Consider the following 26,397-nt stretch of genomic DNA (forward strand, 5'->3'; position numbering starts at 1 on the left):
TGCCCATTCTCAACATGAATGAAGATCAAGATTATCCATTAAAAAAATCTTTTAATAAACGCATTTTGGCCGTGGCTTGTCTAAGAAGTGACAAAGAATGTCTTCTAGAGGTCTTGTTTAATAATTTAAATGAAATGCGTGGCACTCCCACTTTGTTGTTGGTTGATTCAAAACAGAATTTAAGTGCAATCTTTGAGGAATGTCGTCAACACCAAATGCTAAATGTTTTGGCCCGAAGAATAACAAATGGCATCGATCGCTTTATCTACAGCTATAGAGCATTTCCCCAACTCAAGGTAAAGCGACGTGTTCTGCAGAATATTCTAACTTTCTTTGAGCCATCCATAAAAAATCTACATCAACATTCAATTATTGCAATGCCCAAGAACATATTACCACGTTGCGTTCTGCATACCAATGCAGAGGGGCAGATTGAAGTAAAGGGTTTCCTTACACGTATTGTAAAAAACTTCGTCGAAAAATTGAATGGCTCATTGGATATAACTTTGAAGTATAGAAAAAAATGGCCCGAGCACAAAGTTACTGCATCTTTGATGAATAATGGCAGTTTGGATCTATTACTTGGTGTTATAAATCCCGCATACATATACCATTTGATGAATGACATCTATACTAATAGCGATTTCGTTCACATTGGAAAGTGGTCCTTGATGTTGCCAGTGGAGCCATTTATTGAGCGATCAACTCTGTTCTTTAATTTAGGATCTTTAATTTATGTTACATGCTTTTTGATTCCCTTTGCTTTTGTACTCTGCAATGTGCAACGTTTCGAGACAGGAGTGAAAACCTTCAGCTTGAGATGTGGCATACATCTTTTGGATCCCATTCTAAGAGGAGCCACCGCCCAATCGATTGTAATGCCAAAAAAGTTCTCGATGCGACTCGCCTTCGTCTATGGGCTACTATTTTTTCATGGTCTAATAAACGTCAATATATTTACAGCGAATTTGGCTACTTTATTTCTAAATCCTCCAGCATTACATCGGATACGCTCTTATCAGGATATGCGAGATGCAAATGTAAAGATCTTTATGCATGTTGGAGATGTTAACGAAATGGAAGATTCCAAAGGAGAAATTCTTCTGCACAGCTATGGTGATTTGATAGTTAAAACCGAGTCGGAAGATTTTCAAAAATTTCGCTCTGAACTGAATCGCTCCTTTGCCTATCCAGTGACAAATACATTGTGGCCACTGTTAAGGGAAGCGCAAAAGAAACTCAAACGTCCCGTTTTTCGTCTTTCCCGAGAGATTGAGTTTATTCCATATTTGGTTTTTGTACTACCGCTGGCTAAGAATTCCATTTACGAAGAGGCGTTCAATCGCTATCTAATACAGATCCATTCCAGTGGTCTCTATAACTATTGGTTTTGCGAAACATTTTATGAACTGAAAGAAATTGGCCTGATGAGCTATTCGAACAAAGAACTTAATGCTAGTCCGCATAGTATTAATTGCAATGATGTGGTCTGGATATATTTATTCTATATTATTGGGTCTATTTTGAGCATAGTCGTTTTTGGTTTGGAGTTTCTCTACTACAAGTGGACCAGGCAATGAATGGAAAGTTACTTGTCATTATCTTGAATGAATTGTGAATAATAACTCATAACACAACAAAGGGGTTATTTAGACACTTTGTTTTCTGGGCTCTAGAGTGAACCAAAATTTTGAAACAGATTCTTGAGAGCTGCCGTTAAGGAAATGTAATTGTTAAATGTACATACATATTCATATCTAATTTATTCAACGAAAACCCAAGTGCACAAAATGTCAATTTTAATTATGAATAAAGTTCTATGCTTATATGAAAATATTAATCGTTAACCACAATCCTTCATCGGTGTGGAATTTCACCTACTTTGGGTCTCGAACATTCTGCATTGATTTCAGACATTACAAAATGAATGCTAATTCAACATTGTGTCCTATATGCCCTAAAAAAAGGCAGGGGCCATTATCTAATGGTGTTGTGGGGTGCAAATAACGTGTGGTTTGTTATCCGAAGATTGCGCATACCCAGGGTATGTCCGATGGGTCAGAAATTTATTAGATTAGGTGTCTTAAAAGGAACGTTTTAGGAGTCTTCAGCACGGGCTTAAGTGATTCCATTCCCTATACCCCGGGCCGACTCAAAATCGTGAACATTGGGTCCACCTTATTGCACACGCTTGTGTCACAATTATTATAATTAAACCTATTTTTGAATCAATTGGTAGAAATAAAATTAAATGTCTCAATCAAAGTTTTTTCAGTTAAAGTAAGTTCTTGGTCAAGAAAGGCATAAGCGAAAAAATGTGGCTTAAATCTGAAATATATTTGATACTTTTTTTTTTCTACGTTGATTGTAAAAATATCGAACACGTTGAAAACCTCCTTAAATTGATAAAGCAAGAGATACACTACGAGTCTATATTAATATTACAGGACACTAAGGATTATTGTTGGCCAGATGTGCAACAAAATGTAGCCATTTTAAATTTTAATCAGGAGCAACAATTTCAACTTAGACCCAGCTTTAATAGTCGCATTTTGGCTCTAGTATGTCTGAAGGATAACACAGATCACGGCCAGCTTAAGAACGCTTTGTACGAGAATCTACAAGATATAAGACACACTTCAACATTGTTTCTAATCGGATCCTCTGTCAATATGAGTGCACTCTTTGAAGAATGTCTTAGCCACAAGATGCTTAATGTCTTGGCTCTAAAATTCAGCGAAGCAAATCCAAATATAGATCAAATCTACAGCTATAGAGCTTTTCCCCACTTTCAAATGGTCCAGAGACCTCTAAGAGATGTCAGAATCTACTTTGAACCACAGTTTAAGAATCTTTATGGTTATCAAATCATCGCGATGCCAGATAATGTATTACCTCGTGCTGTAATCTACTCGAATGCCCAAGGACAACTCCAAGTGACTGGCTATCTAGCCCATCTTTTTCAGAACTTTGCCAGAAATTTACATGCGTCGCTAAGATTTTGCTGCCTAATGCAGAACGAAATCTTTGATGATGAAACGTTATCGAATCTTATGGAAAACGGCAGTGTGGACCTTTCGGTCAGTCTGACAAGTCCCTCATTTGATCGGTTTGAAATTAAGAATAGTAAAACTGTTGAAATATCCAAATGGTTCGTTATGATACCAGTCGAACCGGAAGTAAAACGTTTAAATTTATATTTCACACGAACTGATTTTCCCCTACTGTTTCTTGTCTCAATCTGTTTGGCTCTATTGCTTTGTAATGCTCAGCGCCTGGACGCGGGACAAAGACCAAGTTTCCTTATTTTCAACGACCTGGGAGACACTGTGCTGAGGGGCATGTTATCGCAATCGTTCATCCTACCCTCAAGATTGTCGGCGAAACGTCTATTTATCTATTGGTTACTACTTTTTAGTGGTTTACTTCTATGCAACATATTTATGGCACGCCTTGATACTTTTTTCATACATGCCCCAACATCGAAACGAATCGAAAGCTATGAGGATTTTCGACAAGCAAATTTGAAAATTTCCATCACCCTACATGATTTGGATCTTCTAAAAGATACCATTGAAGAGCAAATACTTGAAAATAATATGGATGTATTCAATATAACCGATTCTGCGGTATATTTTCAGCAATTGCGTAGTGAATTAAATACAACATATGCCTATTCAGTGACTAATACCTTGTGGCCCATGCTGGTACTAAAGCAGGCAAAACTGGAGCGTCCTGTCTTTCGAGCGTCGAATGAGATAATGTTTTTATCGCAATTACTTTTGGCTGTTCCACTGCCAAGGAACTCCATCTTTGAGCATGCTCTAAATCGTTTTATCTCGCTAACGCATGCCAGTGGTCTTTATGACTATTGGTTGAAAGGTTCCTTTGATGACTTGATTCGCATTGGCAAAATGAGTTATTATTACAGTCGGGACTATCATAGCTATCGTGATTTGAAATTCGAGGATTTGCAATGGTTTTGGATCCTGTATGCGATGGGAACTCTTCTCAGTTTAATAGCTTTTTTTTGTGAACGTTTTCTATTATTAAATTAAATGTAATATGTTAACCAAGAAGTACAAATTTGTTTATGTTTATTAATTAAATATAATTAATATCCAAAAATACTTTGATTTCAATTAGATGTGTTTAAATAGTCGTTTTTTAATTAAAAGTCTCAAATTAACTGTTTCCAAATCAAAGAGACACACGTTTGAGAATTCTAAGGCACATTTGAGTGTTCCATTTGATGCTAAAAATGCAAATGTGGCTGAGGACCAAATATGGAAATGTTTATGTATGTATAAATGTATTTAATCTATAATTTTATAAGTGTATTAAACGTAATTGTAATTGTCTTGAAGTTTTTCACTAAGCAATTAATGAAAAGTCACTTGTCATCGCTTTAAATGAAGGGATATAATATAATAAAAACTTATAGGGAAAAAGGGTTTATCTAAACATTTTATCTAAGACATTGGCACTAGGGTGAACCACAGCAAAATGCAGAATTTATGATTATATTTAATTTTTATTACTTTCCTTTATCCATATTGTTCAGCATTATTGATAGAAATATAATATTTGCCTTGAACAAAATTTTGAAATTCCTGTGAATATTTTGATGTGCTATTTTGTTTTGTTGATCCTTGAAACTTACTTATTTCTGTAAGACAAAATTACCAAATTTAATATAAAATGTTTTTTTCAAAAACAAATAATCGTCGAATTTCGGGGCTAAGCCTTTATTTTGTATTCCCTAAATATGGCACTGACTTCGTGTCACCCTGGTGTAGATACAATCAAATCAGAATTATTATAATTATCCTAGTATTGGAAACGGAATTGGCACTTACACGAAATCAAATTAAATGAAACAGTTAGAAACTGTTCTTGGTCAAGTGAAGCACAATGAAAACAATGTGGCTTAAATCTAAAATATATTTGATTATTATTTTTTGCTTTGTGGATTGTAAAAGTTATATAAATTTCGAAAAACTTCTTGAACTTATAAAGCAAGAGACACACTACGAGTCTATATTAATATTACAGGACACTAAGGATTATTGTTGGCCAGATGTGCAACCAAATGTAGCCATTTTAAATTTTAATCAGGAGCAACAATTTCAACTTAGACCCAGCTTTAATAGTCGCATTTTGGCTCTAGTATGTCTGAAGGATAACACAGATCACGGCCAGCTTAAGAACGCTTTGTACGAGAATCTACAAGATATAAGACACACTTCAACATTGTTTCTAATCGGATCCTCTGTCAATATGAGTGCACTCTTTGAAGAATGTCTTAGCCACAAGATGCTTAATGTCTTGGCTCTAAAATTCAGCGAAGCAAATCCAAATATAGATCAAATCTACAGCTATAGAGCTTTTCCCCACTTTCAAATGGTCCAGAGGCCTTTAAGTGATGTCAAAATCTACTTTGAACCACAGATTAAGAATCTTTATGGTTATAACATCATCGTCTTTCCAGATAACGTATTACCTCGAGCTGTAATTCACACGGATGCCCAAGGACAACGCCAAGTGACTGGCTATCTGTCCAAAATTCTTGAAAACTTTGCCAACAATTTAAATGCTTCGATAAGTTTTTGCTGCCTTATGCAAACAGAAATCATACCTGATGAAACGATATCGCAGCTTTTGGAAAACGGCAGTGTTCATCTAGCAGCCAGTGTGCAAAGTCCTTCATTTGTTTTATTTGAAATACGGAATACCAATACCATAGAAATATCCAAATGGTTCGTTATGATACCAGTCGAACCGGAAGTAAAACGTTTGAATTTATATTTCACACGAACTGATTTTCCCCTACTGTTTCTTGTCTCAATCTGTTTGGCTCTATTGCTTTGTAATGCTCAGCGCTTAGACGCGGGATTAAGACCAAGTTTACTTATTTTCAACGACCTGGGAGACACTGTGCTGAGGGGCATGTTATCGCAATCGTTCATCCTACCCTCAAGATTGTCGGCGAAACGTCTATTTATCTATTGGTTACTACTTTTTAGTGGTTTACTTCTTTGCAACATTTTTATGGCACGACTCGATTCATTTTTCATACATGCCCCAACAGCGAAAAGGATTGAAAGCTATGAAGACTTTCGCAAAGCCAAATTGAAAATTGCCATCACCCGACGTGACTATAATATCGTACAAGGTACAATGGAAAAGGAAGTATTTGAAAAGAACAAGGATGTATTTAATGTAATCGATTCTATGGTGCAGTATCAGCAAATGCGTACTGGTTTAAATACCTCTTATGCCTATTCAGTGACAAATGCCTTGTGGCCCATGTTGATGATGAAACAGGCCAAACTAGACCGTCCAGTATTTCGAGCATCCGATGAGATGGTGTTTCTATCACATTTTCTTTTCGCCCTCCCACTGCCAAGGAACTCCATCTTTGAGCATGCTCTGAATCGTTTTATCTCGCAAATCCAAGCCGGTGGTCTTTTTGATTTTTGGTTGGAACGTGCTTTTATTGACTTTGTTCGCATTGGCAAAATGAGTTATTATACCGACGTGGAGTATCATAGCTATCGGGATTTGAAATTTGAAGATTTACAATGGTTTTGGATACTCTACGTGTTGGGCATTACCCTAAGTTCAATGGCTTTCGTTTGGGAACGTTTTCAAAGAACTTAGAAATGATAAGTTTAAGTAGATCGCTAGATCATCCTTATAAAATAATAATTTGCTCTTTAATTGGTAGAAGTAAAGTTTGATAAAAAACAAAATAATAAACGCTTAAACTTTAAACTTTTTTTTATATCTAAACATTAAATTGGAAACATTTTGAATGTCTCACGGGTGAGCAAAGAACTTGTTTAACTTTATAAGTAGCCATTATGCAAAGAGTGATTTGTGATTTGTCATCGTTTACCATATATGGTAAGGAAATAGATCCTAATCGAAACGGTTTGTTTTGTGGGGGAAAGTTTCGGAGTTCGTTTATTGTTTATTGATTGCAAGTAAATATATTATGTAAAGAGAAATAAGAATACAAAAACTACAAAGTACATGAACACGCTCTATGGGGTAGATGTTGGGGTTGGATTTCTGATTAAACGAAAATTGATTGACTGGTTTTAGGTTTTAGGTCGCTGTGACTTATTCTTAGGCCACATTGGTGTGCTCATCACGATGGAAGATCTTGACATCGAAGAACTTGAAGTTGTTCACATCGAAGTAGTAATCGTGGACCACTGGCCTGTTGAAGGGGAAACCGAAAGGCAAGGCATCCACATAACGTGAGCCGTGCCCAATGCCGCAACTGACAATGGGATCGTAGCCGGTATATTGTTGGACAGCTGGCTCATGGTAAGGATAGACCATGTAGAAGAACTGATAGACCTGACCGCCCTTCTTACCCTTGGGCAACATCAAACGATTCGGTACACCGCAATGGGTTTCCGATTGATCGAGCTTGAATTTGAAGTCGCTATTGGTGGCATCCATCAATTTCTGGTAGAGCTCCATGTAGGTAGTGCGATCATTAACCCAGAAGCTAAAGTCGCCGCTGGCACGCTTGATGTGGTTAACACCAGCTTCCAATTGGACCTTGAAGTGCTCCAATTCAAAGAAGTTCTGATAGTTATGCTCCAATGGGATGTAGCGACCATTCTCATCGTACTTGGGTCCAATGAATACCTTGACAACAGCTGGCTGAGCCTTCTCTGAGCTGACATCCAAAGTGAATTCGAAAGGCTTGTGATTGAGGCGCTGTTGGCGAGCCTTGATCACATAGCTGGCACCATTGTAATGGGAATTGCGTCCAAACTTGTAAAGAACATCTTGGCTACTCTCAACCCATGGCTCGACGTTGACAGCGTTGCTAATATCGGCATCAAAGTACTCAAAATAGGTGGTCAGGCTCTCGGGCATGTGTACGGCATCAATTTTGACGCCTTCGAAACCATAATCCTTCTGTGTGTACTCAGGGAAAGTGGCCATCATGTGCCAATAGTGATCGATAATGTTCTTGTAAATCTCATAGAACAAAGGATCACGCACTGAAGTATCGTAGTGCAGGAAAGTTCCTGGGAATTCCTCTTGATACTTACCATAGGGACGTCCCTCATTCACAATATAACGATACCATTTGTCCAAGCTGCCATAGAATTGCTTGTTGACACTATCAACATTACCCTGAATGATGTTACCCAACTGATTGACCACCTCCACATCGTATTTCTCGTTCTTATGGATCCAATCCATAATGCGTTGTGTGTACAATTCAACATTCTCAACATACTCAATGTTGTGCGAATGATAGAAACTGTGATGATTCTCGCGACTGGGATAGGGGACACCGTTGTAGTCACGCAGGCCACTGTAGTAGCCAGTCTCCTCGGGCACATACATATTGAAATGAGGTACTTCACCCAAATCGTTGGACAAACGTTCCATGTAGTAACGAGCCAACAATTGCCAATGCACATACAAATACAGCTCACCGCGACGATCCTTGTCCAGGACATGATCCTCACCACCCTTAGTCCAGAAGGGATAATCCAAATTGAAGTAATAGTAGAAGCTATTGAAGCCAACATCCTCCAAATAGTAGGACAAACCATGTTCATAGTTAATCTCTCCATAGATGTTCGAGTAGTTTGATTTCAAGACAACGTTGTAGATGTTGTCCAGCTGCTTAACATGATGGAAACCATGCATCTTATAATGTTCGGCCATCTCCAGGGTCTGTCCATCGAAGAAACTCCATGGATGAATCTCGTACTGAGCTGGCAGGACGATTCCCTGCATATCATCGCGGAACAAGCTGGCAATGGAGAAGGCATAGACAAACAATTGTTTGTTCACATGCTGGCGAGCCCAGAATACCACATGCTGGAAGGTTTCCCAGTTCTTGGCAAAGTAGAAGAGACGTACCAAACCAATGGCATACTCCTCATGACGATCATACATCACAGTCCACACTTGATCATCATGGAAGGGATGGTGTTGCCACAAATCAAAGAAATGCTGCAATTTCTCTGGATGCTGGTAGTCACTAGCATGTTCCCATGGTTTGTACTCATAGTAAGTGGCCTCGTATTTCGTCACAAAAACATCGTCCTGATAGATATGCTGTAGCATATCAAAAACAAAACGCTGTTTCACCAGAAAGTCCTTGTCGGCCACCTTCGACTCGATGTGCTTGCCATGGCCACCAAGGGCCAGGAGTGTTAGAGTGAGAACTGCAACCGCCGTGAACGACTTCATCTTGCGGAATCATGTCATTGCATTGCCAGCCACCTGCATTTATACTCGGCTCATCCAAAGCCCAGTCTCCCACTCTCTTGATCGACAGCGAGAGACAGATCAAGACCAATGGCCGTTCATCGCAATCGCCTTGACATTATCATAATAGATCCGTTCGACCTCTGAAATATGTACACATTGCGCAAGTTTCCCAAAAAAAAAAAAAAAAATCGTGTATATATTCTCACATCTAGTACATTTATTTTCGATAAGAATCGTATGAGCATGACGAGCCCTATTTTTCCTCTTATTGGTTTTTTGTTGTAGGTGTAACTCAAGGTTACATGGACACCTGTCATTACTGCCACTTTGTATAGATAGATTTTATATATGTATGTATGTACTTGTAGCGAATGCACGGCAACAGCATTGCACCTTGATAGCATTCGATTTTATTTTTTCGATTCGACCGAAGGGTCATAAAAAGTATGAAATTCTATATACAAGATGCGCTCTGCTTATCAAGAACATGCTGCCTTTGTTGCTTATGTCTAAAAATATTCAATTCCATTGTTGCAAAAACATTAATCATAAGTCATATCAACTTCAAAATTCCGCGTAGACAACAAAGACTTGAGAAGCACAAGGTACATAGACCATCTGAACATGTTGTTGACACTAGTTAACTACCCACTCATCCCCATTAAGCCCATTAAAAAGTCACATTAAAATAAAGGTTCTTTGAGAAAGTTTTTTCATGATACATCCATCTAAGTGGCTCAGTTGGCAAGGGTTTTGGAGTTTTGTCAAAGATTTATCTGGATATAGATATATAATTGTTTGAGCCGTTATTGGAAAGCGGTTCACTAACTTTCCTGTAGTTTCTGCTGAAACGTAGCTGATTCCTTGGGATAACAGTCAATATTCAAATCTGTCTTATCTTTCTAAACAGGTCAAATAGCTCAAATTTATATGGCAAATGGCGATACAGACTTAAGTCCAGACCAAGAATAACAACATTCTTTGTTTATATATTTCTAAGATGCAATGATTTTAGATTGTCTATATGTTTAAATTGCCATAAGTTCATCAAACTTTGAAGCAAAAAACACCGGCTCGAGGTCTTTTTTTTGGAGCAAGGAAATGTCATTACGAAAACCCTGAAACCCTTACATATTTATGAAAAAAAAAAAACTATTTGAGTTTTGCCCTTAAACTATGCCCTTGTTAGTAAAACCTCATTCTTAGATATTCAATTTATCAAGAAAGTTTATTAAGCAAACCGCTTCCACATTATCTCTATAGCCAATACTAGGAAGGCAAACATCAAGAGCACTACATAGGCATATGAAATCCATTTGAGATCATCTAACTTCAAGGTGCCGCCATGTCGATCCTCAGGACGTTGATTCTGGCTAAGATCATTGAAGCTTACCAATCCGGCTGAAGCCATATCGTGGAAATGCATACCCACATAATATTGATAAATGCCATTGGCACGCGCGGCAAAATTTAGCCTGGTGATGGGTTCTGCAAACCAGGAGTCCTCTGTTAAAGGAAATGTCATCAGAGTCAAAGTACTTAGACATGCATCCATGGAGTACAAGAAGAGCTCTTTATCGAAATACTTTTGCTGCTGACTGAACAAAGTCCAATGCAGGCGAGAGGCCAAATAGACATAACTGATGTTAAAACCATCTCGGAGCCGAGTAAACTCACTACCATTGACTGTATGCAGAGGAACGTCCATTTCCATGCCAATGGCTACATCCGCCTCATTAATGGCCATACGCAAGCCGACTTCTCGAAGATCATTTACAGTTCGTGGTTGAAAACGTTTGGGTGGGTGAGTTAGCATAGTGCCCAAAGCTGCCTCATAGAAGCAACTTAAATACAAACCCATTATACTGAGGCTAAAATAAACTGCCTTGATGGAAACGCTTCGGCAAGAGGAAAGACTTAAATGAAACGATTGACCCAACAGGCCACGAAATGCTCGATCGTTGAGCAAGAAATCCACCCAAGAACCGATGCCCACAGAAAGATATTTATGCAAACTCAAAAAGAATCCATAACCATATAGAATGGCCAAGGCAATAAGGACATTCTGAACATTGGCCAAAAGACGATAGATTTCCCTCAGAGGCAACTGCTGGGACAGAGGAATCATCAAACAAATGTGTGTCAACTCAAAGGGATAACTACTTATGTCCTCCGGCTGTGAAGCCAACATCATGCTCACTGGTATATCTATAGGCAATTCCCGACTCAATCGCAGCACTTCATTCGGATGCAGAACTTGTCCTGGTCGTATGGGTAGTGGAAACTTCATGGAAGCATTTAGTTTCCAGGCCAAAAGTTCAACAAATCGACCCACAGAACCTCTTAGTACTAGCTCACCCGTTCGCTTATCAACATAGACCATGGAACGTGGATGCCATTGATCGGGCATAACTATCAGCGGTTGAGCTTGCATATTGAAATATTGTAGATCCATGCTGGAGAAGTTCCGAAGACGATGTTGCTCGAGTATGAAATGCGGTTGTGGGCTATAGGTGAAGTAACTTAAGAGATCCTTATCTTCTTTCCACTGCAAAGCCATCACCTGCTGCATTTTCAATTGATGGCAGTTCTTTAGGAGGCACTTCAGCTCTTTTGAAGAGAACTTCTGTAGAAATAAAATAGTTTTTTCTTTGCGTTTTAGTTGCTTTAGCCATTTTGACCTATAGTCATTGCCAAGGCAAATAACTTGCAAGGCTTTCGAATCGTTTTGGGAAATTGAGTTATTTTGCGATTGTAGAACCACTGGATAAGGCGAAGTCACTAGCAGTTGCTGCAGCCAATCCTCTGGGCAGTGTTTATACCATATTCTCAACAAAGACGCATCTGATTCCTTGGCAGCTTGGCAAATAAATTGAACAACTGCAAACGAAGTGTCCCATTGAGAGACCAATAGCAGGCAGAAGATTTTCCAGGCCAACATAATGCCTTAGACTGTTAGCTGTTATTTCTTTTAACCCCAAAAAATCATATTTGGAATGTCATTCTTTACGCCCACTTAAGTGTACACAATATGTAGTCGTTTTGTTTCGTTTAATATGCATATCTCAAAATATGTACTCTTTTTTTTTTTGTTGTTTGTTAGTTTAGTTAGTGGTTTAGTGTGTGTGTGTGTTAGTGACAAGGGCTTTCAAAGAAATCCAACAAAGAAACAATCGATTGATTGTTTCAATTGTTTGAATGTCTCTGCAGCTCTTCTACAATTATTTGTCCGTATTGCTGTTTTTTGTTTTGCAAAAATAAATTATTTAATTAAGTAGGTTTTCTTTATCTTAAAACTATATATGAATGTAGGTGAGTGTGTGTGTGTTTATGTCTGTGTGTTTTGTTTTTTCCTCTAGGTACTTAAGTCATGGTGAATCATTAGAAACAAATTAATTTTTTAAATAGAGAGCTACAAATTGCATTTGAGATATTTGAGTTAGAGGGCGGGGAGGGGGCCGTACAGAGAGATTCAATCAATTCAAGACAAAGTACATCGTGGAGATCGCTTAGGTTTAACTAACTTATAATCCAACTTAAGTAAACTAAAGGTTAAATTTGCACTAATTTGGGGGGAATGTACAATACACATTGTATATATATATATAGAATGTCACAATATTCGGCTATTACAAAAGGTTAACAAACAAAAAAAAAATAAATTAAGATTTTAAAAAAATAAAAAACAGATAAACATAATTTCCATAGGGTTTTTCGCTTTTAAATAACACTGCTCAGATTGGAGTGTATAGAAGTACTGGAGCTGTGCTTGTGAGGTGTTGTGCTGGGCGTCCCACCATTATTTCCTACAGCACTTGCTCCATTCTCCACCAACTGAAGCAACCGCTGTCGTGTGCGCTTATCACTGACACATATACATTGAATCAGATTCGTTAACTGCTTTGAGGAGTACTCCACATCCTGACGCTGCTGATCAATCCATTGTTCAAATTGTTCGGGCGAGAAATAGTAGGATTTGATGAACACATCCACATAGCAACGATGCTGAGAATATTTTTGATTAGAAATTAGTTCAAGGAATGACATAAAATTGGCAAAATCCAATTGCATTAAAGCTCTTCCGCCTGCAGAGCATTTCCTGACATTGGCGAAACTAAGAAACAAAGAAAAAACAGAGAATCTTGTAAAAGAAATTTATTAGTGAGCTGTTAGATTCTTCTCACCCTTCCACCAGCAAATGTGTGGCCACATGTGCCATGGAATTCCACACCTGTTTAGGTATGGGCACCTCCTTGGTTATCTCCTCCAGGCACATCGCAAAGCTCTGTATATTCTGCGTAAATACAAAGATTCTTAAACAATTCAAAATATTTTAAAGCAATTTTTACGCTTACCCTGTTTAAGACATCGCTATAGCTGCTATGCTGGTGTATGACATGATTCACATCCCATTTGACCTTAGCCATTTGAGCCAATATGGCCGACAAATCAATGACGCGTGAGGTGACGCATGTATAAACCGGCTTGGCCAGATCCAGCATAAATTCATTATACTCTAGATAATTAGTTAGCAATGACCTCTCTCCAGAGAGCAAAAGATGATTTAAATAATGCTGTAATATATGAAATTGTTGAAGCATGCTGCGACCCGCCTCCACGGCTACAATTCGCTGAGGTAGACCATAGAGTGTGTCCGGATTGGCTAGCTCGTTGTTGGCCTAAAAAGAGTTTAGATTAACAATGATTTAGCTTTTAAGGTTAGAGATCTTATCTCACCAAAGATGAGAAATTGAGAGGCCATAGTTTGATTTGTGGTAGAACATTGGTCTCAACTGAACGCAGACGTTGCTCCAGACGTGGAGTATACAAATTATCCGTAGGAACCAACTGGAAATATTAAACAAATGTATTTCTTTCTCTAAGTGTATTTTTAAATGGGGAATATTCAGAAAATCAAATTAAAAGCAACTTCTTAAACGTTTCTCCTTTGTTTTCTGTTCATCTGCATCCACTTTTAAATTGTTTCACTTACCGCATCTTTGCCAAAGATCTCATGCACTGCATACGCATAAAAATCAATCAACTCCAGCATGCATGAGACAATTTTCGGTGAAATGCAATGCAACAGTTTGCACATCTGCAAATAACGTCCAATACAGCGCAAAACATTCAAGGCAGTATTATTTACCAGCAGTTGGCTAAGATAAGTTAAAGACAAATTAGTTCAAGATCTTATAGCATAAAGCGATTTGCTCAACCTACTTGCCGACTTGATCGTCAAATTCTTTGCTTTGCAGACTCAACTTTTGATCATCATCACTTTCCTCACTAAAATAACATGATGCCTCATCCACAATGCCCGAAAGAATGTCCTCCTCCAACATATTTGCATCAAGGCCACCGTCAAACGGTGAACTCTTCTCAGAGAAGCGTAAAAAATAACCATAGGAACCATAAATAGAGCTGCCCCCATCTTGAGAATGAACAGAGACGAGCTCATCGCAATTATTATTGCTAATGGGGGAATTATTCGATGACAAAGCCAACAGAGCAATCGTTGGCGACTTGTGACGACGCAACGTATGACGCACTGAGCGAAATTCCTGGAAGAGCACAAGATATTTTACAAAATGATAAATAGGAGGGATGTAAAACTTACTGGCAATTGTAATATGTGGGCAAAAGAGTCCACAGCTGTCCAAGATTCATTGTCCAAAAATAAGCAAATCTCCTCCACACAGCAGATGTGATAGCGTCTAAAAAATTCTTCGCTCTGCCTTTGCATTGTCTCAATTAGTTTCTCTGATTGCTCGCCACAGAATTCCAATCCCACCTTCTTCAGGCGCTGTACTATAGACAGAACTTGGATAAACTGATCGTATTTAAGAGATGTCAATTTGGCGCTTTGCAGAAATAGGCAAACTTTGTTCAATATATCATTCCATATGCGTGATTGTCCCTTCTTCAATTTCTGTTGTATATCAATGTCGGGTGAGTCCACATCATGATCAGGATACAATTTGTAGTTATTATGCCACATGGCCACCTGATAATATGAAGCTAAAATGGTCCAAAACGTCTTACAGAGACTAATCAGACATGGTATCAACTTTTCGGGTTGGACTTGCTCGCACAATTGTTCATAGAGCAATTTCATGGGCTGCTCATCCTGACCACCACTCAAGGGATCATTGTAGCCCCGAAGAACGCCATTCACCGATGAATGTATTGCCGATATATAGTTGATATGCAACTGATCCATGGCCATTAATGATTTATTGGCCAATTTGTAGGCCTCTTGCAATTTGGAGTACTTGCGTGAATCAAATTGCAAGACCATCTCATTAAGCACCGTGTCCAACTGGAATTCCATCATTAGCATGGTCTCCTGTAGTTTTTTATAGAGCGATTGCACGCAATTATATTGCATAAAGGCCTCGGCGGAACTTTTACACTGCAAGAGGAGAGCAGTCGCTGCACTGTAATTATGATCCTCTAGCAATTTTTGCAATTCCACATCGGTTGTGCGCAGTTTTTTGATAGCTACCAGTGTGTCTAAGACCTCTTTGAGTACTTCCCGTTTTCGATAGCTGGCCAAAATTTCCAGGCTAGTTGTGGTTAGATTTGTGCGTGCATAATTCAAATAGGAGCGTGCCTTCTGGCATGTCCACAGAGCTTCCTCAAGCTTCTTTTGAGTCTCATTGATGGACGCGAATTCACTGCTGCAAGCATTCCGCTGTTCCAATATATTCTGCAACACTTGCTTGGTTAGAACCTTCTGTTGAGTCCGCAACTGAGCTATAGTTAGCTCAATGAGCTCCTGGTCAATGCCAGATTGGAGAACTTTCTGTGGGTATGAAAGGAAATTTAAGAAAATTAGTTAGACAAAATGGAAAAATAACTTACCTTCAGCTCGTTCAGACTGACATCACTTTCTGTGGAGTAATAACATTGTTCAATGCTCTCCAGTATCTCCTGGTCGGATTTTTGTGCATTTGAAGATGATGAGGGGGCGGCATTCGCATCCGCCTCGTTATCGGTAACCTGATGATCTGTTGGACTGTGGGTATCCGCATCCTTTGTGACCGATTGCACAAAGTAATCCGAAAAACCCATTGCTGGAATTTTCATTTGACGATTTGTCTTTGTGTATGTGTGAGCGAGTGTTAGCCATTATATGCGCGCGTTTGTGTGTGTGTAAAGTAGGCGTTAATGGGAAGAGGTAAGATAACCAAGTTAGTAGCTTTCCAGCTGCTCTGGATTTTACAAACTAATTTCAGCTTACCTGCTTATGAAGCAGATCCATGAATTTCGTTTTGAACTCCATTGTTTTAGCCTTGGAGTTCTGCATATTATAGCCATGAAGAAATAATATGCACAAAAGTGAGACAACAACAATTAGAGCCAGTCACAGGCAAACTACAACAGATATGCGCAGTTCTCCCAAACGGCTACTTTTAGCTTGAAACCTAGCCTATTTTAAAAAAGACCTAGGTGGCAACACTTTGATACAGCACACAGGGACGTAGGAACGAATGGGTTTTGCTTTTTTAATACATCTCGAAATATAATTTTTTATTTTATTCCGGATTTCGATTTATTCTATGTGAATTATGAAATATTTAAAAAAACAATAAAGGTTTAATATATTTTTATACTTGTTTGATTGGAGAAAGAACTTATCTTAATAAATAAATAAATTTATTTTGAAGCAAGTCTAAAAATCTGGGAAGTAAACTGTATCGGTTTCTCTTTTTCTCCTTAAATAACGAGTGTATGAAATAGTGATGAGAAACAAATTAATTGATAAATGAAAATAAAAATCCCCTGTTGTGATTAGAAAAGAACTTCCGCATTGTTTTCTGACTACGCCTCTGCCTTGCGGCTCCTGTTGGCGACTTGTTTCCGTTTAGTTATTGTTTATTGTAATTTTAAGGAAGAGTTGCAGAATTGGCCCGTCTTCTTGCTTTGTGTAATGTCAACTGGATGCGTTTGGGCAGGGAAAGGTAATAAGTGTGCAGAATGCGCATCTGTATGGTGTCGGATTTCTTTTATCCGAGCATTGGTGGTGTCGAGGAGCATGTCTACAATCTCAGCCAGAAACTACTGGACCAGGGTCACCAGGTAAGCCATAGACCCAATACCTTTTGAGTCAATATAATGCAATTTTATCCGTAATTATGGGTACCGTAGGTTGTGGTGCTGACCCATGCCTATGGGGATTGCAACGGAGTTCGCTATGTGACGAATTGTTTGAAGGTCTACTATCTGCCCATTAAAGTCTGCTACAATCAATGCATCTTACCCACAGCAGTCTGTAATGTGCCTTTGCTGAGAGCCGTATTGCTAAGGGAACGAATTGAGGTGGTTCATGGACATTCGGCTTTTAGTGCCCTAGCCCACGAGGCTCTAATGGTGGGCTCACTGCTGGGTCTAAAGGTATGCAGTTTGATATAAAACATCTTATCTAATCTAATGGCGTTAACCTCTTGCAGACTGTTTTTACAGATCACAGTCTCTTTGGCTTTGCCGATTTATCGGCTGCTTTGACCAATAATCTACTTGAGGTGAACTTAAGTATGGTGAATCATGCCATTTGCGTATCCCACATAGGCAAAGAGAACACTGTGCTGCGTGCTCGAGTGGCCAAACACCGGGTTTCTGTCATTCCAAATGCCGTAGACACGGCTCTCTTTACTCCCGATCCTAGTCAACGTCCAAGCGATGAGACAAGTATGTAGAAATTGATTTCTTTTGGAATTCCATTAACAACTACTAATTTTTCCCTCTACAGTCATCTTTGTTGTGGCCTCACGTTTGGTTTATCGCAAAGGCATTGATCTTCTAGCTGGTCTCATTCCAAGATTTAAAAACATGCCAAATACCAAGTTTATTATTGTGGGTGATGGACCCAAAAGAGATTTATTGGAGGAAATACGCGAAAAGACCAATATGCAAGAGCGTGTGGAAATTATCGGCGCTGTGGAGCATGCCCGGGTCAGAGATGTCCTGGTGCGTGGTCATATATTCTTAAATACCTCCTTAACCGAAGCCTATTGCATGGCCATTGTGGAAGCGGCATCGTGTGGTCTGCAAGTGGTGTCCACCAGTGTTGGTGGCATTCCCGAGGTCTTGCCAAAAAGTCTTATATTACTGGCTGAGCCAGATATTGATGGCATTTATGCTGCCATGTTGGTAGCCATTGAACGCCATAAATTAAATATTCCCCTTTTGAACCCTGGCATGACCAATGGTAATTTAGCCCAACAGGGAGAAAGCCAATCAAAGCGTAGACGTCGGAAAGTCAAAGCAAAACAAATGGCAATGCCTTCGCCAAACTTGTCCACCAGCACCCCAGAAGCACCCACTGGAAGAAGTGCGGAGCCAGCTGATGAGAGTAGCCAATTGGAGCCTGTATTGTGTCCCCATAAATGCAATGAACTGGTTGAAACCCTTTACAACTGGGATGATGTGGCCCATCGCACGGTCCGGGTCTATGAACGTGTTATCCAAGAGCGGTCATTTAGCATAAGCGAGTTGATTGTAGCCGTATATCATCATGGTTCTTGGTTCCTCGTTTTTCTGGTAGTCGCCCACTTTCTAATGCGTCTTCTCGAGGTCTGGCGTCCACGTAGACGAGTGGAACCCGCCCGGGACTTGCAAACATCAACCAAATAGTGAAAAATTCTTATTCAAGTTCTTCGCTGCTAGTTACTTTAGCTGATCTGATCTTCCATCCATTAGCCTTTTTATTAAACATAACTTTAAATACTTAACAAATCGGTGAATTAGTATTAACTGGGGCAAGATTATTATGTCAAATTTTATGTAATTTTCTGCCAAATTGTTTGTTTGCAATGAATTCCAAAGAAGATCCAAATACTCGGCAAGCCTCATATTCGGGTGACTCCTACATAGAACGCTTTCCCGAACAACAGAAGATTACCAAGCGCAATGTCATTACATGTTAGTTCTTCTTTTTCTGCCTATTGATGTCACAATATTATCCAAATCTTTTCATTATTTCAGCTGAAAATGAACCGAGTTCCTTTATTGAGAATGTTTTGTGGCTTCTGTCGGTTATTTTAATGGTCATCACATTTCCCATCTCCATATTCTTATGCTTGGTCATTTTGCAAGAGTATCAGCGTGCGGTTATTTTACGTTTGGGACGTCTACGACCGGGCAAAGCACGTGGTCCGGGAATGATTTTTATCTTACCATGCATTGATGCATACACAAAAGTTGATTTACGTACCGCTTCATTTGACGTTCCACCTCAGGAAATACTTACCAAAGATTCAGTGACCATCAGTGTGGATGCGGTGGTCTATTATAGAATTAGCCAACCATTGGATGCAGTCCTACAAGTGGTGGATCCACGTGACGCCACCCAAATGCTGGCCATGACAACATTGAGAAATGTTTCTGGCACTCATATGCTGATGGAATTGCTCACAACTAAAGAGATGTTGTCCAAACAAATTGAATGGGTACTTGACAGTGCCACCGAACCGTGGGGAGTTCGCGTGGAACGTGTAGAGATGTAAGTGTATCAACAGAGTTTAAATCTTTAGTTTAAGCTTGACATTACAGCAAGGAGATATATATGCCAGACCAACTGCAACGGGCAATGGCCGTAGAGCAAGAGGCAGCACGCGAAGCAAAAGCCAAAGTGGCAGCGGCTCAGGGTGAGCGTGATGCAGTCAAAGCTCTTAAAGAGGCAGCCGATATTATGGAATCCAATCCTATTGCCTTGCAGCTCCGTTATCTTCAGACTCTCAACACAATAGCCAATACGAATACCAAAGCCTATGTCTTTCCATTTCCAGTAGACATAATAAAAAAAGTGTTTAAGTAATATTTTGTATCACTGAGGCCTTCCAGAACGAATCCAGATAGTCTGTGTGTATTTTCGAGCCAAATATCGGACTCCTCCCAAGAGTTTTTTAAAATATATTTCATAATATATTTTCAAATACTTTTATTAAAAGTTCTTTCTTTAGATAGAGTTCGCAGTGTTGATCACCCAGGAGCGGAGGACAGCAACATCGGCATAGACACCTGGATAGTTGGCGTAGGCGCAGCCATAACCCCAAGAAACAACACCGACAAGAACACCACCGGAGACCAATGGGCCACCAGAGTCACCTTGGCAGGCATCCTTGCCGCTGGCAGCAGCGCAGATCATGGTGCTTCTGATTTGACTGCCATAACCGTAGCTGGAGGAAGCGCACTGGGATTGACCGACAATGTTAACATTCACATACTGCAGAGTAGTGGGAATGGAGCTGGAACCAGATGATTGAGTGCCCCAGCCAGAGACGGAGGCGGCGGCACCGTTAGCAGGAGCAGAGCTGGCCAGACCGATAGACTTGATAGTAGAGCTGAAGCCAAGGTAAGAGGATAGACGGATGACGGCAATATCGTTGACCATGGTGTTGGCATTGTAACCCTCATGATTTCTGAAAGAAGCAACAGCGGAAACCACACCACCAGAGCTCCAGTAGGTGGAACCAGCACGGACCTGAAGAGAGGATGACGACACAGATTGCAGGCAATGAGCAGCAGTCACAATGATATTGGCAGAGTAGATGGAACCACCGCAGGAGTGGGAGCCACTACGCTGCAGAGAAATTTGCCAGGGGAAGCTGCTGATAGTGGTAGCAGAACCTCCAACAATGCGACCATCCAGCTGGGGCAGGAGACCCTCTGGGACGGCAGCGCCGAAAGCGCAAGCAACAACTGACAACAAGATCACAAACTTGAACATATTGTGTGTCTACAATAAAAGCCAAAGGGAACACGGGAGCTTATATAGTAAACGGGTGCGTCGGTTATCTCCTTCTCCTGTCTATCACTTGGTCAAAATCACCAACCGAAAAGATTGAATGAATCCAATCTGAGGCACATTGTCAAACCGCAGATTAGATACCAAACTGAAGTACCACAGAAGTACTTAAAGGGTTACTGATACCACACATTCGCCAGGTGACTAAAGATACCTAAAAACAGCAGCGGATTCGGGAAATTGCAAGCGGGGTTACTTCCCGATTTTTCCTCTAATATTTTCGCTAATAGCTCAGCTTTTGACCCACTTGTCATAATCCGGCCCTGTCTGTTCATATGTAATTCATAAAAATATGTTCAAATCGCTTAATCACCTCAAATTTTGATTAAAAGTGAATCTATCATTACTCAATCGTTCGAAACAGATAAACAACAATCTAATCTCAATAACTTTTATTTTTACATACTTGAACCTGAACTTTCTATCATTGGTAAATCTAAACTTCTATGCATTTATGCTGATCGCTTTGAACCATACTTAGCATACTAAGCTTAATCTTAAAAACTCGCTTTATAACAGCAAAATAGAAATAAAAACAGTAAAGACAGTTTCAAACTGAAAAAAGGTGAGCGATCCAAATTAGCCTTAAAAACTGTCAGATTCAGTTTATAATACATCTGGACTGATGTGGTTTTTAGATAGATTCTACACACTATGGAAACTATAGATAATAATACTAACTTCAGCCCACTGTATAAGGGCATTGTTCGTCCCAAGAGTCATTGAAAATCGATAAGAATTTTTGGTTAATAGAGTAAAAGCTAGATGAAACGTCAACAACATGAATTAACACAAAATTCGGGATCCAAGCTGCGTTATCATAAGCAAAGTCGACAAACAACAATAATGATAACCTTTATTCTATTATTAGTCAGCAGTTTCTAGTTCCATGATTTTTAGGGGCCAAGCATAACCCAAAAGTTGCAGGTTTTCGATCAGGAATTGTCATTTTTGGTATTGGTGAAAAGTCTTCCTTCTTTGGGTAATTTTCATCAAATAAATTACTACACTGGAAATTGCTGATTATACTAATTTAAACCCGTTTATTCCATTATATGGTTACAAAAATACATCGACAATTTTTAAGCTTTCTCGGCAATCTCCAGAGCTAGCTTAAGGTCATTTATCAAATCTTCAGCATCCTCCAGACCGACAGATAAACGGATAAGTGCATCAGAGATTCCCAATGTTTTTCTATCCTCAGCTGGAACGGATGCATGCGTCATGACTGATGGCAATTCGGCTAAACTTTCATAACCTCCCAGACTCTCGGCTAGGGTGAAAATCTTCAGAGCCTTAAGAAAGGCAGTAGAATGTTTTAATTCGCCTTTAATGTAGAATGAAAAGACTCCACTGTAGCCATATGTCTGCTGTAGGGCGATCTTATGCTGGGGATGTGAAGGTAGTGCCGGGTGGAGTACCTTCTCCACAAACGAATGGGATTCCAGAAATTTGGCAACAGCAATGGCATTCTTTTGATGTTGTTCCATTCGTAGGGCAAGAGTCTTGAGACTCCGATTCACCTGATAGCAATCGAAGGGTGAGGGAACAATACCAACAGCTGCAATAAAGATTTGATTTATTTTCTAGATAAATATCGTCTGGGAATACAGATAACCCTTACCATTCTGTAGAAACTTTAGCTTTTCGTAGAGCTTTTCGGAGTTCATTGTGATGCCACCCATGACCACGTCAGTGTGTCCATTCATATACTTTGTTAGCGAATAGCAAACCAAGTCCGCTCCCAACTCCAAAGGCCTTTGAAAATAGGATGTCAAGAACGTATTGTCCACAGCAAGGGTGATATGATCGCCAACCTGGCGACAGATATCGCTTATGGCTTTAATATCGGCAATTTTAATCAAAGGATTCGTAGGTGACTCAATCCAAACAAGCTTTGTCTCCGGTTTGAATGCAGATTTTAGTGCATCCAAATTCGTGGGATCAACAAACGAAGCAGATAATCCCAAACGAGAAGCTACCTGTCTTATTAGCCTATTAGTTCCACCATAAACATCGTCTCCCATAATGATATGATCACCAGCATTCAACATAGTCAGGACGACAGTAGTCGCGCCCAATCCCGATGAAAATGTCAATCCATATTTGGCATTATCGAGGGCAGCCAAACATTCTTCCAGCACATTTCGGGTTGGATTTCCACTACGTGAATACTCATAGCCTCTATGTTCTCCCGGTCCATCTTGTTTAAAAGTGGTGCTTAAAGATATTAATGGGATAACAGCATTACATTTCCACTGCTCTGGATCCTGGCCGGCATGAATGGATTTGGTTGCGAATCCTTTGGGTTGCGTTTTAAAGCTCATTTTTACGAATTAAAACAATTCTAATCGAAATCAAGACTATATATAGTGTGACTATATTAGGCCGTCCCAACATATGGTTCAAGATTGATAATTGAAATACACGTTGCATCAAATAGTGGGGGAGTGGACATAGTACCGGCTCAAATACTGGGAAAATACCAGAAAACTGATTCGTCCGCAACAAGTGTTAATCAGTGCTGCCAGATTTTCAGAACCACCATAAGCTAGATTATAAAAATAAATAAGCTGGAATAAGCTAAAAAAACTTAAGGAAAATAACTGCTAAATCAGCCGGATATTGCATTTTGAACTATATTTGTTCTAGTGTATTTTCGTTCGTAGAGAACGAAACCCCGCGTATTTAAATAATCAAAATATGGCATCTGGCAACACTGTCTCAGTTTTGCTAAAAACCGCTAAAAATAAACATATTCTGTTGTTAATTACACAAAAACATGGCAATAAATCGACAAGGGACAAACGAGGTCTTGCTCGTGGAATTTTTGCCCATCGTTTAATTCCAGCTTTAAATAAGTAAAATGGCAGCACTGATGGTAATTTGGCTAGCTTTTTTTGTTTGTCAACACTGCCATGCTGGCTAAAAATTTGTGTCTTTCGATTGTTGGTCGACTTGGCCGGTATAAAATAGGAGCAAGTTTTTTAAAGACGTCAGCAAACACGGGTGTCACCTGCAGCATAAGAAATATTCAATCGAAGCGTCTTCCAGTTCGAAATACCAATATCATCATGTCCCAGTACGAGACCATTGAGAAGGGCGCAAAGAACTCGCCGAGCTATAGCCTCTATTTCAGTAAGTAAAAGCAATTAAGAAAACGCGTGTCCACATGGTTCGAAGGTTCATAAGGACCCATCTCATTTTTTGAAATTGATTGAACCCCAGCTATTGCATCTAATGCATAATTGAAGTATAAAGTTATGCAACCAGAATTGTCATCAGTCGTGCTGTGCTTAGGCAACGCTTTATCAGTGCGAGCGGACAAGGTGAAGGTGAATTTATTTAGGAAGCAGCAAGCCGGTTCAGATGGACTTTACACTGTTACAAGCGAAGGCATATTCTTTGTTTTTGGATGTTATCAGTATCATCAGGTGATATCAGGAAATATGTGGTCAGTTTATATTAACTATACGGCGTAGTTAAAAAGAAAATATCCAGAAAAAGTTAACTTTGCTAATCTAAGAATAGGGGTAGGGGAATCCCCAAACTTTGTTTCTTTTTGACAATTTTGATTCATTCTTTCGATAACGTAATCGCATTAATTACCATTACTCGAAAAGGGGAATTTACACCTTTATTTGAGTTTAGTCTCTATGAGGGTTAATGATTGTCTAGACTATCTATCTATCATTTCAACCTTCGGTTGCGTGCCACAAAAATGTAGCACATTAATTACTACGCCTTCAGTTCAGTAATTACTGTCCCTCCCTTTTTTATTCTTTTTTTGCAACAGAGAATAAGTGCGGTAATGTCATTTCGCCAATGCACGACATTCCATTGTATGCCAATGAGGAGAAGACCATCTACAATATGGTTGTTGAAGTGCCCCGTTGGACCAACGCCAAAATGGAGGTAAACAAACGTGTCTATGTAGTTATAAAACGATTAAATTAACCATCGCTTACCTTTGCCAAAAACTTTAGATCAGCTTAAAGACACCGCTAAATCCCATAAAACAGGACATTAAGAAGGGCAAACTCCGTTATGTGGCCAATTGCTTTCCCCATAAGGGTTATATCTGGAACTATGGTGCTTTACCCCAAACCTGGGAGAATCCTGACCACATAGAACCCTCTACTGGATGCAAGGGCGACAATGATCCTTTGGATGTCATTGAAATTGGTTATCGCGTGGCTAAGCGTGGCGATGTTTTGCAAGTGAAAATTCTAGGCACAATTGCTCTTATCGATGAGGGTGAGACAGATTGGAAAGTTATTGCCATAGATGTTAATGATCCATTGGCATCCAAGGTCAATGACATTGCCGATGTGGATCAATATTTTCCAGGGTTGTTGCGTGCCACTGTTGAGTGGTTTAAGGTAGATAAAGGGGTTAAACTTTATTACAAACCTAAAACTCATAATAACTGTTTTCGCAGATTTATAAAATCCCAGACGGCAAGCCAGAGAATCAATTTGCCTTCAATGGCGATGCCAAGAATGCTGAATTTGCTACCACAATTGTGGCAGAGACACACAAGTTTTGGCAAACTTTGATCAATCAAACTAATGCTGGTGGCATTTCTTGGTGCGTTTATCTAATACCCTGCAACTGATTTTTGTTTATTAATCTTAATCTTCTTATAGCACCAACATTACGCAGCGTCACTCTGAATCCCATATACCAAAAGAAGAGGCAGCCAAAATACTGGCTGAAGCGCCCGATGATGGCAAAGTTGAAGAGGTAGCCGATACAGGTAAGGTTTATTACGTTAGAGCTATGCTTTAGCCCCGCAAAACAAAGAAACAAATTAACACAACACGCTTATGCTGAAATTGGTTACAAAAATCCAACCTGCATGCCTATACCCCGCTACCTATGTACATATATATCTTACCTGAACCCGCTCCATATATACATATATATATAGATATATACATATATATATAAATGCTTACCAATACTGCAACTAAAAACACGTTCACACTTGTAAATTGGCTTTATAATAAATTCCGTTAAAAATATGTATAGTTAATGCAATTGTACATGTCGATATATTCCTTTATATATTTCTCTTTTCGCAGTCGATACTTGGCATTTTATTCATCTCAAGTAAAAGGTGCTTGACGAATTCTTCTTCGAGACAGATGCAGCATCTAAACACGAAAATATTCCCCCCCAATTTGTTAGCTAAAACTGAACTCGAGATTTAAACGATGCTTATAAACAACACAAAAACAAAAACATACATATATATATATGATAAAATTAATGAAATAAATTTGATTTTGCATAAAAAATTTAAAAATTGCATCTATGAT

At 39.3% G+C, this 26,397-nt stretch overlaps 9 protein-coding genes across 9 annotated transcripts; 4 read left to right on the forward strand and 5 right to left on the reverse strand.

Moving 5' to 3' along the window:
• Positions 1 to 878: 878 nt before the first annotated feature.
• Positions 879 to 1,580, forward strand: Ir60b (Ionotropic receptor 60b). The gene has a single exon (XM_068291394.1). The coding sequence runs from the start codon at positions 879 to 881 to the stop codon at positions 1,578 to 1,580; it is 702 nt and encodes a 233-aa protein (XP_068147495.1).
• Positions 1,581 to 6,937: 5,357 nt separating this feature from the next.
• On the reverse strand, positions 6,938 to 9,243 carry Lsp2 (Larval serum protein 2). The gene has a single exon (XM_068289666.1). It carries the CDS (start codon positions 9,238 to 9,240, stop codon positions 7,135 to 7,137), a length of 2,106 nt encoding a protein of 701 aa, XP_068145767.1. The 5' UTR covers positions 9,241 to 9,243; the 3' UTR covers positions 6,938 to 7,134.
• Positions 9,244 to 10,492: 1,249 nt separating this feature from the next.
• On the reverse strand, positions 10,493 to 11,833 carry Ir54a (Ionotropic receptor 54a). Its single transcript, XM_068291404.1, has one exon. It carries the CDS (start codon positions 11,831 to 11,833, stop codon positions 10,493 to 10,495), a length of 1,341 nt encoding a protein of 446 aa, XP_068147505.1.
• Positions 11,834 to 12,297: 464 nt separating this feature from the next.
• On the reverse strand, positions 12,298 to 16,642 carry Vps50 (vacuolar protein sorting 50). The gene is made up of 9 exons (XM_068289215.1): positions 16,508 to 16,642; positions 16,129 to 16,365; positions 14,882 to 16,069; positions 14,485 to 14,825; positions 14,255 to 14,420; positions 13,999 to 14,109; positions 13,617 to 13,940; positions 13,446 to 13,555; positions 12,298 to 13,375 (listed from the first exon to the last, which is right to left on the reverse strand). The coding sequence occupies exons 1-9, from the start codon at positions 16,571 to 16,573 to the stop codon at positions 12,982 to 12,984; spliced, it is 2,937 nt and encodes a 978-aa protein (XP_068145316.1). The 5' UTR covers positions 16,574 to 16,642; the 3' UTR covers positions 12,298 to 12,981.
• A 392-nt stretch (positions 16,643 to 17,034) lies between these two features.
• PIG-A (phosphatidylinositol glycan anchor biosynthesis class A) lies at positions 17,035 to 19,002 on the forward strand. The gene is made up of 4 exons (XM_068289216.1): positions 17,035 to 17,346; positions 17,416 to 17,661; positions 17,718 to 17,955; positions 18,017 to 19,002. The coding sequence occupies exons 1-4, from the start codon at positions 17,245 to 17,247 to the stop codon at positions 18,898 to 18,900; spliced, it is 1,470 nt and encodes a 489-aa protein (XP_068145317.1). The 5' UTR covers positions 17,035 to 17,244; the 3' UTR covers positions 18,901 to 19,002.
• On the forward strand, positions 18,988 to 20,738 carry LOC137576236 (band 7 protein AGAP004871-like). Its single transcript, XM_068289219.1, has 3 exons — positions 18,988 to 19,188; positions 19,252 to 19,768; positions 19,819 to 20,738. Exons 1-3 carry the CDS (start codon positions 19,080 to 19,082, stop codon positions 20,081 to 20,083), a joined length of 891 nt encoding a protein of 296 aa, XP_068145320.1. The 5' UTR covers positions 18,988 to 19,079; the 3' UTR covers positions 20,084 to 20,738.
• On the reverse strand, positions 20,192 to 21,015 carry LOC137576237 (trypsin alpha). The gene has a single exon (XM_068289220.1). It carries the CDS (start codon positions 20,993 to 20,995, stop codon positions 20,225 to 20,227), a length of 771 nt encoding a protein of 256 aa, XP_068145321.1. The 5' UTR covers positions 20,996 to 21,015; the 3' UTR covers positions 20,192 to 20,224.
• Positions 21,016 to 22,089: 1,074 nt separating this feature from the next.
• On the reverse strand, positions 22,090 to 23,502 carry LOC137576234 (cystathionine gamma-lyase-like). The gene is made up of 2 exons (XM_068289217.1): positions 22,698 to 23,502; positions 22,090 to 22,634 (listed from the first exon to the last, which is right to left on the reverse strand). Exons 1-2 carry the CDS (start codon positions 23,398 to 23,400, stop codon positions 22,156 to 22,158), a joined length of 1,182 nt encoding a protein of 393 aa, XP_068145318.1. The 5' UTR covers positions 23,401 to 23,502; the 3' UTR covers positions 22,090 to 22,155.
• Positions 23,503 to 24,009: 507 nt separating this feature from the next.
• Nurf-38 (Inorganic pyrophosphatase Nurf-38) lies at positions 24,010 to 26,384 on the forward strand. The gene is made up of 6 exons (XM_068289218.1): positions 24,010 to 24,211; positions 24,870 to 24,988; positions 25,060 to 25,455; positions 25,515 to 25,663; positions 25,723 to 25,832; positions 26,161 to 26,384. Exons 1-6 carry the CDS (start codon positions 24,148 to 24,150, stop codon positions 26,190 to 26,192), a joined length of 870 nt encoding a protein of 289 aa, XP_068145319.1. The 5' UTR covers positions 24,010 to 24,147; the 3' UTR covers positions 26,193 to 26,384.
• The last annotated feature ends 13 nt before the right edge of the window (positions 26,385 to 26,397 follow it).

The sequence above is a fragment of the Drosophila tropicalis genome, unplaced genomic scaffold (genome assembly GCF_018151085.1).
Source record: "Drosophila tropicalis isolate 14030-0801.00 unplaced genomic scaffold, ASM1815108v1 contig_593, whole genome shotgun sequence".
Classification (NCBI taxonomy): Eukaryota; Metazoa; Arthropoda; class Insecta; order Diptera; family Drosophilidae; genus Drosophila; species Drosophila tropicalis.

Coding starts and splice junctions, on each gene's coding strand:
- Ir60b (XM_068291394.1), top strand. CDS start 879: ATGCCAAAAAAGTTCTCGATGCGACTCGCCTTCGTCTATGGGCTACTA.
- Lsp2 (XM_068289666.1), bottom strand. CDS start 9,240: ATGAAGTCGTTCACGGCGGTTGCAGTTCTCACTCTAACACTCCTGGCC.
- Ir54a (XM_068291404.1), bottom strand. CDS start 11,833: ATGCAGCAGGTGATGGCTTTGCAGTGGAAAGAAGATAAGGATCTCTTA.
- Vps50 (XM_068289215.1), bottom strand. CDS start 16,573: ATGCAGAACTCCAAGGCTAAAACAATGGAGTTCAAAACGAAATTCATG. Junction 16,070..16,128: donor TCAGTCTGAACGAGCTGAAG/GTAAGTTATTTT, acceptor TCATACCCACAG/AAAGTTCTCCAATCTGGCAT. Junction 13,941..13,998: donor CTCTCAATTTCTCATCTTTG/GTGAGATAAGAT, acceptor AACTCTTTTTAG/GCCAACAACGAGCTAGCCAA.
- PIG-A (XM_068289216.1), top strand. CDS start 17,245: ATGCGCATCTGTATGGTGTCGGATTTCTTTTATCCGAGCATTGGTGGT. Junction 17,347..17,415: donor TACTGGACCAGGGTCACCAG/GTAAGCCATAGA, acceptor TGGGTACCGTAG/GTTGTGGTGCTGACCCATGC. Junction 17,956..18,016: donor ACGTCCAAGCGATGAGACAA/GTATGTAGAAAT, acceptor TTCCCTCTACAG/TCATCTTTGTTGTGGCCTCA.
- LOC137576236 (XM_068289219.1), top strand. CDS start 19,080: ATGAATTCCAAAGAAGATCCAAATACTCGGCAAGCCTCATATTCGGGT. Junction 19,189..19,251: donor CAAGCGCAATGTCATTACAT/GTTAGTTCTTCT, acceptor TCATTATTTCAG/CTGAAAATGAACCGAGTTCC. Junction 19,769..19,818: donor CGCGTGGAACGTGTAGAGAT/GTAAGTGTATCA, acceptor TTGACATTACAG/CAAGGAGATATATATGCCAG.
- LOC137576237 (XM_068289220.1), bottom strand. CDS start 20,995: ATGTTCAAGTTTGTGATCTTGTTGTCAGTTGTTGCTTGCGCTTTCGGC.
- LOC137576234 (XM_068289217.1), bottom strand. CDS start 23,400: ATGAGCTTTAAAACGCAACCCAAAGGATTCGCAACCAAATCCATTCAT. Junction 22,635..22,697: donor GCTAAAGTTTCTACAGAATG/GTAAGGGTTATC, acceptor TCTTTATTGCAG/CTGTTGGTATTGTTCCCTCA.
- Nurf-38 (XM_068289218.1), top strand. CDS start 24,148: ATGTCCCAGTACGAGACCATTGAGAAGGGCGCAAAGAACTCGCCGAGC. Junction 24,989..25,059: donor GGACCAACGCCAAAATGGAG/GTAAACAAACGT, acceptor CAAAAACTTTAG/ATCAGCTTAAAGACACCGCT. Junction 25,456..25,514: donor CCACTGTTGAGTGGTTTAAG/GTAGATAAAGGG, acceptor CTGTTTTCGCAG/ATTTATAAAATCCCAGACGG.